The sequence below is a fragment of the Xiphophorus maculatus genome, chromosome 14, assembly GCF_002775205.1.
Source record: "Xiphophorus maculatus strain JP 163 A chromosome 14, X_maculatus-5.0-male, whole genome shotgun sequence".
NCBI classification, from domain to species: Eukaryota; Metazoa; Chordata; class Actinopteri; order Cyprinodontiformes; family Poeciliidae; genus Xiphophorus; species Xiphophorus maculatus.
Genome location: NC_036456.1, coordinates 18,094,022 through 18,108,393, shown reverse-complemented (window position 1 = coordinate 18,108,393; position 14,372 = coordinate 18,094,022). Strand labels below are relative to the sequence as shown.

Sequence of the window (14,372 nt, the reverse complement as noted above, 5' to 3'; positions counted from 1 at the left end):
CTAAAACGTTATAAAATGCTCTGTGACTTCCCGAGTTAGAAGAGCAATAAGAATAACCCCAGTGATTTTCGAAAACATCATAAAGCTGCACTAAGCAGCAATAATTTTCCTCTTCAAAAAAGTGAATCATTTGCTACAAACAAGACATCAAATCTCCTTCTGAAGCAAAAACCAGAAGGAAATTATGGTCTGTCTTCACATAACCCCCCCCCCCCCGACAGAGTAACATGATCGTAACTGGGATGAAAGGTGAACTCTGCTCTATAAATGACTGAACTCCTGACCTCCGTTTATTCACTGGGACAACCGGGGAGCCATACGGTCCCAAATGTGCTGCTGTGATTACCCTCTTAAGGCTCTGACCTCATGTCAGAGGATCCCTTCAGACGGCGATGGGAAGCCGAAAACGTTGGAGCGGCGCTCCTCTTTGAGTGACTCATAGTCATGTTTGTTTATCGTTTTGCATACTGAGCTAAAGCTTTAAAGACAACAGAACTGAGCTAAAAGCACTGCTAGCTGTCCAGAGTAACTCAACGTCATAATTACTGACAGAACCTTGCTTTCTATTAAATGCATGTGCAGGAAATCAAAATGCTTCACTTGGGCACTGACAGCAAATTGGAGTATTACAAGAAAAATGTAACTTTAATCCAATTTGAGTTTAGCTTAATGTGAGACAGATTTACTTCCCCAAAAGAAACCACTTTTTATTCAGTTTCAACTGCAGATTGTAGACACTTTTGTGATCAAAAATATTTTAAATAAGGGTGCAACAACTCCTCGATTGGCCTCCAAGTTGGAGAAATATCTATTTTTTAAATAAAAAGATGATGTGAGCAGAAACGATGGAGCACAAAAGCAGCACAGAGATTTAAAACTGTAAGTAACAGAGATAGTCCAGTAGACGCGGTTTGATTAGGCACCAAAACTGCAACATTTGTTACATTTCCAGCTGCTGCGGTTCGCTTTCACACTGCACTGTGCCAAACTATTGAAAAACTTGTTCCCCTCCTTGCCTGTGGTGGCGCTGCACCAAGAAAAACTGAAGGAAACGACATGAAAACCTCAGAAGAAGACACTGAGCACAATTTTCTTCTTAACATAATGTAAGAAAAAAAATGGAGTAGCGTCAGATATTAGCAGTTGAAGCATTTCTATTTTGTCGTTAGCAAAATACCACGAGTTATTTCTCCTGCTAGAGCTTTTATATTTGCTTTTCTTGTATTTACCCAGAATGCCCTGCGGTACAGTCCATTTCTTGCTTTTCTAGCAGTCTCCAGTTCATTTGGGATTCATGCTGCATTTGAAACCCCACCAGAGTTCACTTGTATCGAATCAAGACCTAGGTTTATACGCGGAGCAGAGTTAGCTCTTTTTGTTGGCACTAGAGTTTGATTACGCATTCACACCTCCCCAAATGATCTGGACTTTTTAGGCAAACAAACTAGAGTTTGATTAAAGTAAACAGGCTGGTGTGAATGCTCCCGTATAGTACGGAAAATGTAACAGTTAATTAAATCCAAGCTTAAAATGTGACGTTTTAGCAAAATATCTTCGGACTTTAGTGCCTTATTTATGATTATACATTATTATTTTTGTTATTTATTTATTTGTAGTACACTATTATAAATTGCCTATTTTACATGTTGTCCAGCAGTTTGGTTATTGGATGTTGGGTTTGCAATGGTTCTCCATTCACTCCATTTTCAACCAGTTGGTCACAAATTTCCAGTTGGAACAAAGTCAAAAGCATTGCTCAGATGTGGGATGTATGGACTTGATCCTTATTATGTCTGGACTAAGTTCTGGTAAGAACCGGTTGGGGGATAAAATTACATGTATCCAAATTATGGCATACACACATCACTGTGTTTGGATTCAATTTTGCATGATATCTGGGACGGTTTTACATACGTTACAGCCAACAGTTGTTTGCTTGTGATGGTTTTCAATCGGAATATCCAAAAGTGTCATTCAATACTTCCTTATATCACCAAAATGCTATGTACAGTAAATGATTTTTAGTTTGTTAATTCAGTTAAACATGATTATTTTTGCTTGATTACAACTTAAAACATTTAGCTTGTCTTAAATTGATTATTGGACATAAACCAATTATTTGGAATTTCCTTAAATTAGGAACTCATTTTTCAGTTTTGTATTTAATTGCGTGTAATTAAAGAATGAATCTTTAAAAACACTATTTTACACAAATGTCACCAAGTATGAGTTTCCACCGTCTGCAGCACTGAATATCTGCAAATAATATTTCTATGTCAGGGACATCCAAATGTTTAACCACATTAGGCCAATGTTGTCAAGTTTGAAGTACTCACAGGTCACAGGTCACAAAAGTCTGATTTGTTGTTTCATTATTAAAAACCTTTATAAAAATTACTGTGAACATGTTTATTATCAGCTGCTAAACAAAAATAAATCTGTATTTATTCAATTATCTACTTTAGTTGTTTTATTTTGATTTTTTTTTCCAGGTGTGTTGGCCTCCCGTAAACAGAACAGTGTTCTGGTCTCCCCAGTGAACTCCCAGTACAGTAGTCGCACACAATCACTGCTGTATATGTTGTTGTTTTACAAAGCGATATGCAGGAAATCTGGGTTTATTTGTCCAGTTAAAATGTTGACAAAAAAGCTAAACTGACTGTAGCATTACGACTCAAGTCTTCCTTCAACTTCCTTCCTTATGAAATGGCAACAAAAATCGAGTGGCGTCAGATTTTAGCAGCTATAGGATTTATTTTTTGTTGTTGGTAAAAGACTATTCTCTAGATTCTCACATTCATTTTGGTTGTATTTACCCAGAATTTCCTGGGCTATAGTCCACTTCCCGCTTTTGGAGCGGTCTCTGGTCCGCTTGGCGTTCAGATACACATTCACACCGAACCAGAGTTCACTTTAATAGTACCCAGATCTTGATTTTTAGGCAGACCAGAGTTCGCTTTTTGTGTCTGCATCAGAGTTCAATTGAGTATTCAACAAACTGGACTTTTGTGGCAAATCAACCAGAGTTTGATTGAAGTGGACTAAACTGGTGTGAATGCTTCCTATGTGTACTTCTAAACTGTGCTTGATGCTCCGTCTGAAACTAAGGAAAAGCCCTGTCCAAGAAAATCAATAGAGCATGGCCTCTTCCCACACCTTGTTTACTGTGCATGACCCCCATAGTGTGTTTCTGTGACAGTGGGTGGTGGGTCTATAATCAGAGCCCACTCCCTAATTAACAGCCACATGTAGGAGCTTTCTGAAGTCTAGTTTTGCTTCCTCATACTGGCCTTTTCATGTCACACAGCTTGCAAACATTTACATCAATTTCTTCTGTCTTAAACTACCTAAAGGCTTCTTGAGGCTCTCCGGACCCTCCATCCGTCCTAATGTCCCGACCCCCTCTGACAAACATCTTCATTACTAGTCTTCACTGTCAAACACCCAGAGACGGAGTGGAGAGACCACCCTGGGGCTGATGTTGTACACCGACCAGCTAACGAGCACCTCTTGAAAAATCACAACCCTTCCAAGGTACACAAGTTTGTCTTCCTGCCCGTTTAAGGACAATGTATCGACTTCCATTAATTTTACTAAGTGCATTTATTCCTAATCCAAACATTTTTCTTGAAGGTGACCTATTATGCTTCCTTGAACATATTAGGATAGATATATGGGCTAAACAAAACATGTCATTAGATTTTTTCACAATATCATTCTTGGATAATGAGATTTTATCCTGCTTAGTTCTTATTTTGAGCTCCTTTCAGAATGAGCTGTTTTAGGGCGTCCTGTCACTTTAAATCCAAATAAGGTGCTGCCGGTCACACCTCCCAACTGAATGTTTACACTCGAACATGGCCGCCAGCTAAGGCTGGACAATTTGGCTGAAAAACTTATTACAATATAAGAGTTTTGTTTCAGTGAATAGATGATTATTTATTAGTTTTTTGTTTTAAATATCTGAAATACTGACAAACTGGTGGCGTAATATTTCCTGTTTTATCCACAGTTTTTACTTCGCGCCTTTGTTTTTTATTTTTAAGCAACTTTGAGGCAGCTGCTGTTGCACGAGTTACTCAACAGGTTGTTGCTAGGTAACCAAAAAGATTTGTTTTAACAGAGGTTGCTAGGTAACCAAGAGTTAATGCCACTCATCTTCCTTAGCTCGCCATGAGAGGTTGAGCAGCTAATGTCTTCCCTCTGCCTACATCTCCCAGAATGCTGTGCGGTTCTGGATCAGAGTTCAGTAAATATTCTACATATCGAATATTAAATATTCTGTTAGACATATTATCTTTTGATAGTGATCAGATATATATATAGCGATATATATACACATATACAGTATATTTGTATAGCTATTGATTTATTGCAAACAAATACATCTTTGAACAGCAGAAACGGCGCCTCCTGCACGACCAACAAGAACGTCGCAAGTGGTTTCTGAATGGTAAGTCAACAACAAAACACAGCATACAGCAGTAAAACCAGCTGACCAAACATGCTGGAGCTCAGCTTGGGTTGCTAGGCAACAGCGCAGTTCCCGTCAAACCCGTTTTCCAGAAACCAGAAACATTAACTTATTTCCCACAAAATGGCTGGGTGTTTTTTAAGTGCCTAGGCTGTTTTTAGATGCAGTTGAGACCCAAATGGAAGCACAAAAATATCCAAAAAGTTATTTTTTGTATAAAATCCCAATCTTTGCCAACATATTATTTGCCTTAATCAAAACCTAATTCACACCATTCCTCTAAACCCTTAAAAAGAGGGTTCTTCTGGTCTGGTCCTCGTAAACAGGTCTTCATCAAGTCAGTGACTGTACCAGAAACAGTCACACAAATGAGTATACACACATTACTTTCCAACAGTGCAGCCATTTTTTTATTGCTTTAATTTGCCTGTGAGTGTGTGCGAGTCAGGAGAAAGCCATTAGTGTGGAAGCTGATAAAAGTGGCCAGTTTCAAGCACACCTTTGGTCCGCCCTGCCTCTCTCTGAGCTCGGTGGCGGTGAGATCTGCGTGAGCATAGCTCAGCTGCTGCTTTGGCAATCTGCTGAAAGTTGATGACAGCCGGTAACCTTTACACTCCACCGAGAAAAGAGGGAGGAGACGAAGGCGGCAGAGGTGGAAATGAGCCAAACAGAAAGAAACTCACATGGTGACGGACGTGATTGCACCAGATAAATAGTGATTAATCTAAATAACCGGCAGTTTTTGCTGAGTCTCAATAAGATCTCTGTTAGCTGGGTCTGGCTGTGTTCACTCTGAGTACTTTTGGCTGCTGCTCTTCTTGCGTTGGCACGTGCTGCACACTTTATTTCTTCACTCCGCTCATTCAACTTTCATCTGGTCGGGCCGTATTTTCTACAGTTGAACCCCTTAATTTGTAGATGTTCTGCACAATCAATAATAACCGTGTGTGTAGAGGCAATTTCCACTTTTCTGATTAATTTACACACAAAAAAATCCAACAAAATGCTAATCAGCTAGCCTGACTGGGCTAGTCTGTATCTACATAAAAAATGTATACCCTGAAACTATCAGGAAAAGTCTATTTTGTTAGGAATATAATTTACTTTCTTGTCATTTGCATATGGAAAATGTGAAACTTTATTACCTAAATAAAGAGTATACACAAGTCTTTCATTCATAAGCTTGAACTTAATGTCAGGTTTTGGCTTATTGTCAAATGTGGTTTCATCTTCTGCTTTGATTTTAGTTGAGTTTATGTTTTTAGGTCTTCTACAAACCATTTAGCAATGTTTTCCCTCCTTTTTTTCAACGGCTATGTCAATTTATTCAAGATGACAAAAACATAAAAATATTATAAATTATTTTTAAAAACTAAGGTTTCTAGATAAAATACTAAAGGAGCATCTAAGGTGACATTAGCTCTTCCCTAACATCAGTATAAGTTGCAGAAATGTACAATCACAGGGTTACATGACTGCAAGCTCGTCGCTTGTCCAAGCTAAACAAAAAACAAATGAAAAGGAAAAAATATCTTCTGGTTGCAAAAAAACAGAGTTATAAGTGACTTTAAAACACTATTAAATAGAATAAACTCTTCTAGTGTCTTCTAAATAATAATTGAACTCCAACATAAGGTGGCCATGACAGTGCGCTACAGGACAAATGATATATTAGAATATTACAGAAAAGATATAAGCTTCTGCTTAATTCAACAGTTAATACATCTGATAAATGTGTTGAACAAAGTAAAAATATGAATTTTATTCGAACTTCAGGATTTTAAAAACAGAAATCGGACTTCAGATTCTGAATTTACGATTTAAATTCAGAAGTCGGAGTTTAAGCTCAAAATTCTGACTTCTTTTCAGAATTTTGACTTTTCTCTGAATTCAGACTTTTACCTCTGTGTCAAAATCAAAAATAAATAAACAAACATCCTCAGGGGAATGTCAATTATGTTGTTGGTATAGGAAAATAATCACAAAATAGCTTCTGACTTGCTGAATTTATCCACTTTAAATCCTCTCCATAAACAATGTAAACAATTCTGATTTTGATTCTAAAGTCAGAATTCTTAGAAAAAAGTCAAAAATTATTGTGTTTTTCTTTCTTAGGTTGGGTGATTTTAAATCATCTACTCTTTCAAACAAAACAAGAGAAAGAGGTTCGACCAGAAACAAATTTAGCAGGAAGCAAACGAGTGGGGAAAAGACAGAGCAAGAAATGACAGAATAATGAATGAGGAAGAGATTAGCTGTCAGATAAACATGAACAGCAAAGCCTGGAATGAATGGAGGTCAAATTATTACCACAGCCCAACAGCACAGATGTCAGTACCACACTTCACATGTGGCTGTGGTTGACCTTTCACCTCCCGCCCTCCCTGCATCCAGGGCTCGTTTCTCACCAACCTGACAAGATGTCAGGAGCGTTTCTAGACTTGGTGTCACACATTCACATCATCATTCTCTCTTCGTTCTTTTTTCTTTACTCTAATCTCTGAAAATCGGAACTTGTTGCTTCGACATGCAACACATCATCCATACTGAACCCCAGCAGGAATATCCCACAAATACCGACAAGTTTGCATAAAAATATATAATTTAAAATGGAAACCTAAAAATATTGGTTTTAGTTTGAGTGAAAATACATAGTGTGCCATGATATAATCATGCTGATGCCAAGTCGATAGGCAAAGCATGAGAATAAAATCAGAAATACAAGTCTGAACATGGAGGGAATTTGTCTTTTCATTCTGTTCAGGAAATATTCATGCTCAACTCTGATTTATGATTTCTGCATGATTGTTCATGCTAATGTTCACTGAAAAATGGCTGAAAGCAAAACAGATATGAGATACTAGAACTATAACCACACAGGTTGCAAACACTACCACATGCAGCCAAAGACTCAGTTTTGCTAAGTTTGACCCAAGATGGAGCGATATTTATTATTTTCATGCTAGAAATAAAATTAACGGCTCATAATTCTATACTTAAGAAAAAACCCTCTTACTGGGAATTTAACATTTTCTTTTGTGGTGTTTATGTTTAGCTAGGTTAGTTAAGTTAACCTTGGCATGAAGTGCTACCTGGTAGCATTTCCTACCAAAATGATTTATAATAACATTTATGCAGAGAGCACAGATATGAAGGGATAATAACATATAGGTTGTAAAAATAGACTTTAAAGTGTTTTTTTGTATGCTTTTGATAATATAGTAATATTTTTCATTTGTAAAGCTTTTCTTTTCTACTTGGCTAAATCAATCTTTTGCCAAAGTTTGCGTAAGTATTTGTAGGTCTATGTAAACACAATAAATTAATATGTTTTAAAATATGAATTCTTTCGCGGAGTAAAGCAATTTCTCATTTTTGAAGGTTTAGCTTTTTGCTAAGCTAAGCTACCTTTTTCAAAAATAAATGATTTGAGTTTTGCTAAATTTCGCCGCTGATTGTGCTCCCGTTCTTTTTTAGGTAACAGAATTAGAGCAGATTTTCAAAATTATATGAAGAAAGATCTCTCCAGGAACTGAATGTGTTTTTTTTTTTTTTTTAATGATTCAAGTCTTTTTTATAAACAAATGAGATACAAACTAATGACAGCTAATGTAGCAAAACGCTAGCTTACGCTATACTTTAGGATAAACATTGACAGGAATACGTCAAATCTTTCGCACAGAAGTTTGATTGCTGCCTCATTTCATAAGTAGTATGAGCAAACATGCTACAAAAATAAAATAATCGGATTTCAGCAACAAATTTAACGAGAGCATCAAGATCTAATTTGTGTATTAGCTTTTTAGGCTAATGACAGCTTCAGATCAACTTAAAAGTAAACCAAAATCACCAAATCTGTTTTTGTTTGGTAACAAATGACCAGAGGTCACTAATCAGCTCCACATCTAAATTCCAAGTAGAAATGTTTCCTCTTTATCTTTATAATGGAGGTTACGCAATTTGTTTGTTTGTCTTTAAGCGGAAATAGTCAGCCCAAACCAGATTTACAGTAAACCTTTAAAACAGCAGCATTTAAATAGTTTTCCACTTGGACAAGACTCAGAAAAGCAGCTGCTTTGATTTCAGACTGGATCACTGTGGACATTTTGAACATTTTTCACATTTTCATGTCACACAGCAGTTTCCTGGTGTTTGATCTCCATGTCAAGCTATTGTAGCTACTTGTTTACAAACAAGAGAGAATATCAATCTTCTCTGCAATCCTTTCAAAAGAAGCAAGAAATAAAAAATGAAAAGTATACCTAAACTTGTAGCAGCTGGGTTTAACAAGCTACATTACCATCTGCCCTGCAGCTGAGCAGACCTCCAAGTAATTTAGATTAAAACCCGCTAAGAGACAAACAGAAAATGGCCCAGATTACGCATGTGTCTGCACCACTAAAACAGGCTTGTTTATATAAAAAAAAGAAAAAGAGGCTTTCAGACTGAATGATGGAAATTAGAAAAGCAAAAGCCTAAATATTGGAGAAAACAGTGCATGTTTTTTCAGTTTGGTTTCACACAGAAATACTGACATAAAGGAAAAAGAGGATAATTTCTGGCTGAAAATTAAAGTTTGAAGCGAAATGCAGCGTGGCTTGTAGGATTGATTCAGTATCCACAAAACCTACAAGCCTGAAATGTGTGTTTTTATGGTCCTCCATGCCTAATTTAGCTAAACATGAATATGAAAAGAAGCCAGGACGTTAAAAGGATGTCCGATTTCCAAAAGGTAACATGTGATTCCATGTGACGGTGAGTGCAGGTCCAGATTAAAGTAACTACATTAAACTGGATAAACTAATCAGCTACACAACTTTTCTCATCTGGTCAAACCAAAAAAAAAAACAAAAAAAACAAACAGGTAGAAAAGTTTTATTGTACAAAAAATGAGCAAAATTTTGTGCTTCTTGAGCAGTGGTCCCCAAACTACGGCCCGCGGGCCAGATGCAGCCCGCCTCCACATTTGGTCCGGCCCCCTGAACAATACCAGAGTATTTTCATATATGTGCATTTTTATTTGATAAGTTGGACTTTTGCAATAAAATAAATGTTCCTTAGTAATGAACTTTATTTATTATTAACTACTAGTTAGTAACTATTTTATACATGCATATAATTGACCCTAACCCTTTTTTTATGTGGAGAACCCAGTGTTATTTGGTTATTATTTATTTCATAAATAGTGTTATTTCCTGACTTTTGTTCTCTGAAGAATCCAGAAAAGGTTATTTGATTGTGCTTTCTGAAAAACAATACATTTTTATGTTTAGCACTCTTACAATCGTCACACTTTTTCTGTTACAAACTGACCCTGGCCCCCCATCAGAGAAGGGACAAGTTATGTGGCCCTCACAGGAGAAAGTTTGGGGACCCCTGTTCTTGAGTAATTTGCTAAAATTAAAGAAATCCCAGAGTTCAGCGTAACCTCACTTCCAAATCACTGACGGATCTCTAAAGCTGCGCTGCAGACAAGCAGTCTGAAGCGCCTCGCTTAATTGGTTGTTTGGGAGGAATTTTAACTGTATTCCAGTCGGAATCTGCCTAAATTGAATTGCGGCCGGGCTGCACTGGGCCGGGCTGGAGCAGCACGACAGAATCAAGAGGAAAAAAATGGTTTGGCTCTGGAGCCTCACAACAAGTTCAAACAGGAAGTCATTCAACACACAACCAGTAAAAAAAAAAAAAAGAAGAAACGAAGACCAGGCGTGCACAAACACATACGAGCACATGTGTACGCGAGCCAAAACACGAAAGAAAGAGTCAATTTGGAATGCATTCCTGCTCCTCCTCCCCCGTCCTTGCATGAGTCAGGGTGTCTTTCTGTTCGTCTCACAGCCTGAAGGCCGTTGGGAAACTCTGCAGTGAATTTTACAGACAGAGAAAATATTAGAACCAAAAACGGGAAAATGCAACCAAAAGTTGAGATTATCAGAGAAAGTTGAAGTTTAAAGAAACAGATCCATGTAAACGGAGACAAACTGAGGGGACTAGATGTAAACAGACAGGAGTTCCACAAGGCACTTTGTCTGGACACCAGTTCTTATCACATTTTAACAAATCACTAACCCAAAATAACCAAACTTTGTGCCAATATCTAATAGATTACCTGTCAGAGAACACAGGATGTAATCTGGACTATAGAAAGGTGTAATCTGGGCAGTAGCCCAGGGCGACAATTTCTTTGGGAGGCTAACAGAGGGCAAAGATTTTTATTTTTTTTAATAAATGTGTTTTTTGCCAACATTGTACTTTATATAAAACTAATAGATGTGAGCTGTATTATTTAAGGATATTTATGAATATAAACAAAATTCAGATTGAAGTTGAAGATGATTTTTTTTTAGAAACAACATTGAATTATTGGCGATATTAAACCTATGATGATGTCATGGGTTTCTATTTGTAAATTAGCTTACCACGTTTGAATAAATATGAGGAACACTTGCTGGTGTATTTCCTTGTTTGAAATCATAAAAATAAAAATAAAGAAAGAAAAATGATCAAGAATCCCACTGAGGAGCTCCACAGGTTTGGTTTGATCCTTTCTGAAGGCGCCATATTCATGTGATCAAACAATTATAATAAAATAACAGACAAAAAACACAAAAAGATGCTCCAAAACCCCAGAAATAATCAAAAGACCTGGTGAAAAGACACAAGGTCTGGCTGTTTTTCTGCGCTTCAACAAATAGTGACAATCATGAGTAAAGAGCATTGTGCTTTTGTTTCCTCTCCTCTGTTTGCTGCCTCTTTAGAGGGACATGAAGCAGTGAAACGGAGACGCTAAACGACGGGCAGGGAGGCGTTTTGTACGCGTTTTCGAATGTTCACACAGTTAATCAGCAGCAGAAGCATTTCCTGTGAATTCCCTCCGAGAGAAACTGGAAGAGTTGGAGAAGCAAAGGAAGTATAGAAGCACATTTCAGTCACAGTTGAAAGAAAAAACCCTTCTCTGGAAGACGATACGATGCACACGATGACACGACAATGTGATTTTTTGTCTTATAATTCGGTTAAATCTTTGTTAAAATATCTGGACCAAGCTTTTGCCTCAGTAAGATTGTTGCTGTCAAAAAGAACCAAGTGAAAATCAAATGAAATTTAATGTCATCTAGACAAAAATCCAAATTTGGTTTCTTGAGCTCTCTCGCGTCCTTTATTTTAAGATTTGGATCACCGTTCATTGATGTTCATTAGTCTGTGGTCAATATTACAGAGATGAGACAAAGCTTCAAGCAGACAGTGCTCAAAAAGTGACAACAATATATAAGCAAAGGGATAAAAATGATTTAAATATCAGCATCTGTCCATTTTCTGAACTGCTGTCATAGTGACAGAAATGCCTCTGGTCGTCTGAAAAAGTGACGGAGATATCACCGTCGTTTTCACTTTCTGAACATTTAAATTGATGAAATCCAAACAAAAGTTTCACTTCCAGAAAACTACCCAACTTCTGACCAAATGATAGAAACATTTTCTCATCATCTGAACTGCTAACGGGACAAAATTTAACTAATTCTCATGTGAAAAAGTGACGGAAAACAACCGACGTTCCTCACAGAAAACTATTAAACAGGAATGGAAATTCAACAATATATTCCATTCTATAAACTTTAAAATAATCTACTGCATGTTCCACTCTGAGAACTTTAAATAGAGATAGAACCACATGGACCAATTTACGAACTTTTAAAGTGACGGAAATACAACCGTATGTTTCACTTTACGAACTTTTAAAGTGACGGAAATACAACCGTATGTTTCACTTTACGAACTTTTAAAGTGACGGAAATTATGTTCCACTCTACAAACTTTTAAAAGTGGTGGAAAAACCACTGCATGTTCTTTTAAAGTGGTGAAAATTTGTTTACAAGCCTACAAGCAAATGGAGCTTTTAGGGTGAACTTGTTGAATTTCTTAAGCAACAAATTCTGAACTTATGAAGGAAACACACAAATTGCTCTGTTTCTATTCCAAATTATAAACTTACAACATGAACTTTAACCCTCTTATAACCATAATTATAATTGGCCCGTCTGTTTTTTAAAATATTTTATAGCTGTAAAACTGTCACACAAAAATAATGCTGAATTTTAGCTTATTTTTCCAGAACATCAGCTTTCTGTCTATTAAGACGGAAATACAAAACACTCACTTTCTGAAGTTGGAAAAAACATGATTACAATTATTATTATGATGTTGTAAAATCTGAGGAGGTGACAGAAATTTAAACGCTGCCCTGAATCAGCTACAACTTTTTATTTTTATTTTTTGAAAATATGATTATATTTAAGTTAAAAGTTATGAATAACATGGAAGACAGTCGAACCCAAAACGTTAACACAACATGTTCTGCTCAGTTTCTGACAGTACATATTTAAATCTGACAGGTTTGAACTCCTGCAGGTGACCAAACCTGATGCATCTGTGAGACATGATCATAATCAGAGCGCAAATAGAGCAGCATTCCCCTCCGAGCCAAAACGTTTATGGTCACAACTGAACGCAGAGACAAACACTTTGCAGGCAGCCTGCAGCTTGAGCCTCTGAGTTAATCATTAATGGGTCCGACCAGTCACCAAGACTGCAACAGTCACTCGCTGACACTGACAGTGCGTGTCAGGCTTTCCAGACACGAAGATAAACACACGGAAGGTAAAACAGAGAAGTCCACATCTGCGGACGCACGAAAAGACTCCGAAAATACCATCCAAAAAGCTTAATGATATTTTCAGGTGAGATCCTGAGCGTGATTTGCCCCACGCCCCTCAAACGCGTCCTGCTGAGACAGGTGCTGCGGGGACGCAGAAGTTGGGGGAAGTTACGTAAAGGTGAGGGAAAACCGGCTCGACTAGAAGTCAACACAAAACGGCGCATTTAAAACTCTGCTGGCAACTATAAGGGACTTTCTTTCTCTTTCTTTAAGGCAGAGTATCACATTAACACACTTTCAGTACAGTGAGCTCCTCTGTTCAGGACACGGTCCACGCACACCTGCGCTGTTGGTTATGAAAAACACACACACGCTGATCACTAATTTATGCGTTTGAAAGCGCAGATTCAGCAGAAAGCACCTCACCTCTTCCCATCTGATGAACTTGCTCCCCTTCTTCAGCTCTTCGTGGACGATCACGGGTTTCAGCTGCAAAGCGTGGACTCCCGGCTTGGCCCCGGCCATGACGAGGGACTCCCCTGCCCGGGTGCCAACGCCTTAAACCCCGGCTTGCGCTCGCGGGACTCCCCGGGAGCTTATCGATCAGCTTCTTCCTTCCTCCAAAGCTTCTTCTTCGCCTCCTTTTTTCCTCTCGGAGGCCCCCTAAAAGTTGCCGCGGCGCATGAGGAGCCAGATCCACACGGAGACGGGACCCACAGCCGCTGCTGTCTTGTTAACGTCCGCGTCCACGCACCCGCGGTGACGCGCCCTGTCTTCTTTCAATCACCAGCTTTGATTCATCTATTTGTTTATTGATCCCTCCTAAAAGCGCATTGGAGACCCGTGTTTCCTCCTCCGGTCCATCTGGTCGCCTCTCACAACTTTCCCCGCTTCCTTACTCTCTTGTCGCCTCTGAGGCGTTTCTTCTTCTTCTCTCCTCCTCCTCTCCTACCAGCATGTTTTCTGTGAGGAAAAAAACAGAAAGAGAGAGAGGTTTTTTTTGTTTTTTTGAAAGAGGAGCTGTAGAGGGAGAGGAGGAGGGCGGCTTCAGATAGCGCTGAGTGACAGAGAAAGGAGAGAGGCGAGAGGGGAGTCGGAGTTTGCGTGAAATGGGTGTGTTTAAATTAGTTCCTCTGCTGCTTTGTGTCTCTACAGTGTTAAAGCAATGAGGACGTGAGACTGAAACGGCTGTGCAATGTGCAAGATTGTGCAAAAAAGCGGTCTTGACCAACAGTTAGTTCT

At 38.2% G+C, this 14,372-nt stretch overlaps 1 protein-coding gene across 1 annotated transcript in view; it reads right to left on the bottom strand.

The window, feature by feature from the left end:
- Window positions 1–14,089, bottom strand: part of LOC102219479 (1-phosphatidylinositol 4,5-bisphosphate phosphodiesterase beta-3-like) — a 66,453-nt gene extending 52,364 nt beyond the window's left edge. The window contains exon 1 of the mRNA XM_014468964.2: window positions 13,557–14,089. Coding sequence (XP_014324450.1) covers window positions 13,557–13,655 — 99 coding nt within the window. The 5' untranslated portion in view covers window positions 13,656–14,089. The remainder of the gene's footprint in view (window positions 1–13,556) is intronic.
- Window positions 14,090–14,372: the final 283 nt, after the last annotated feature.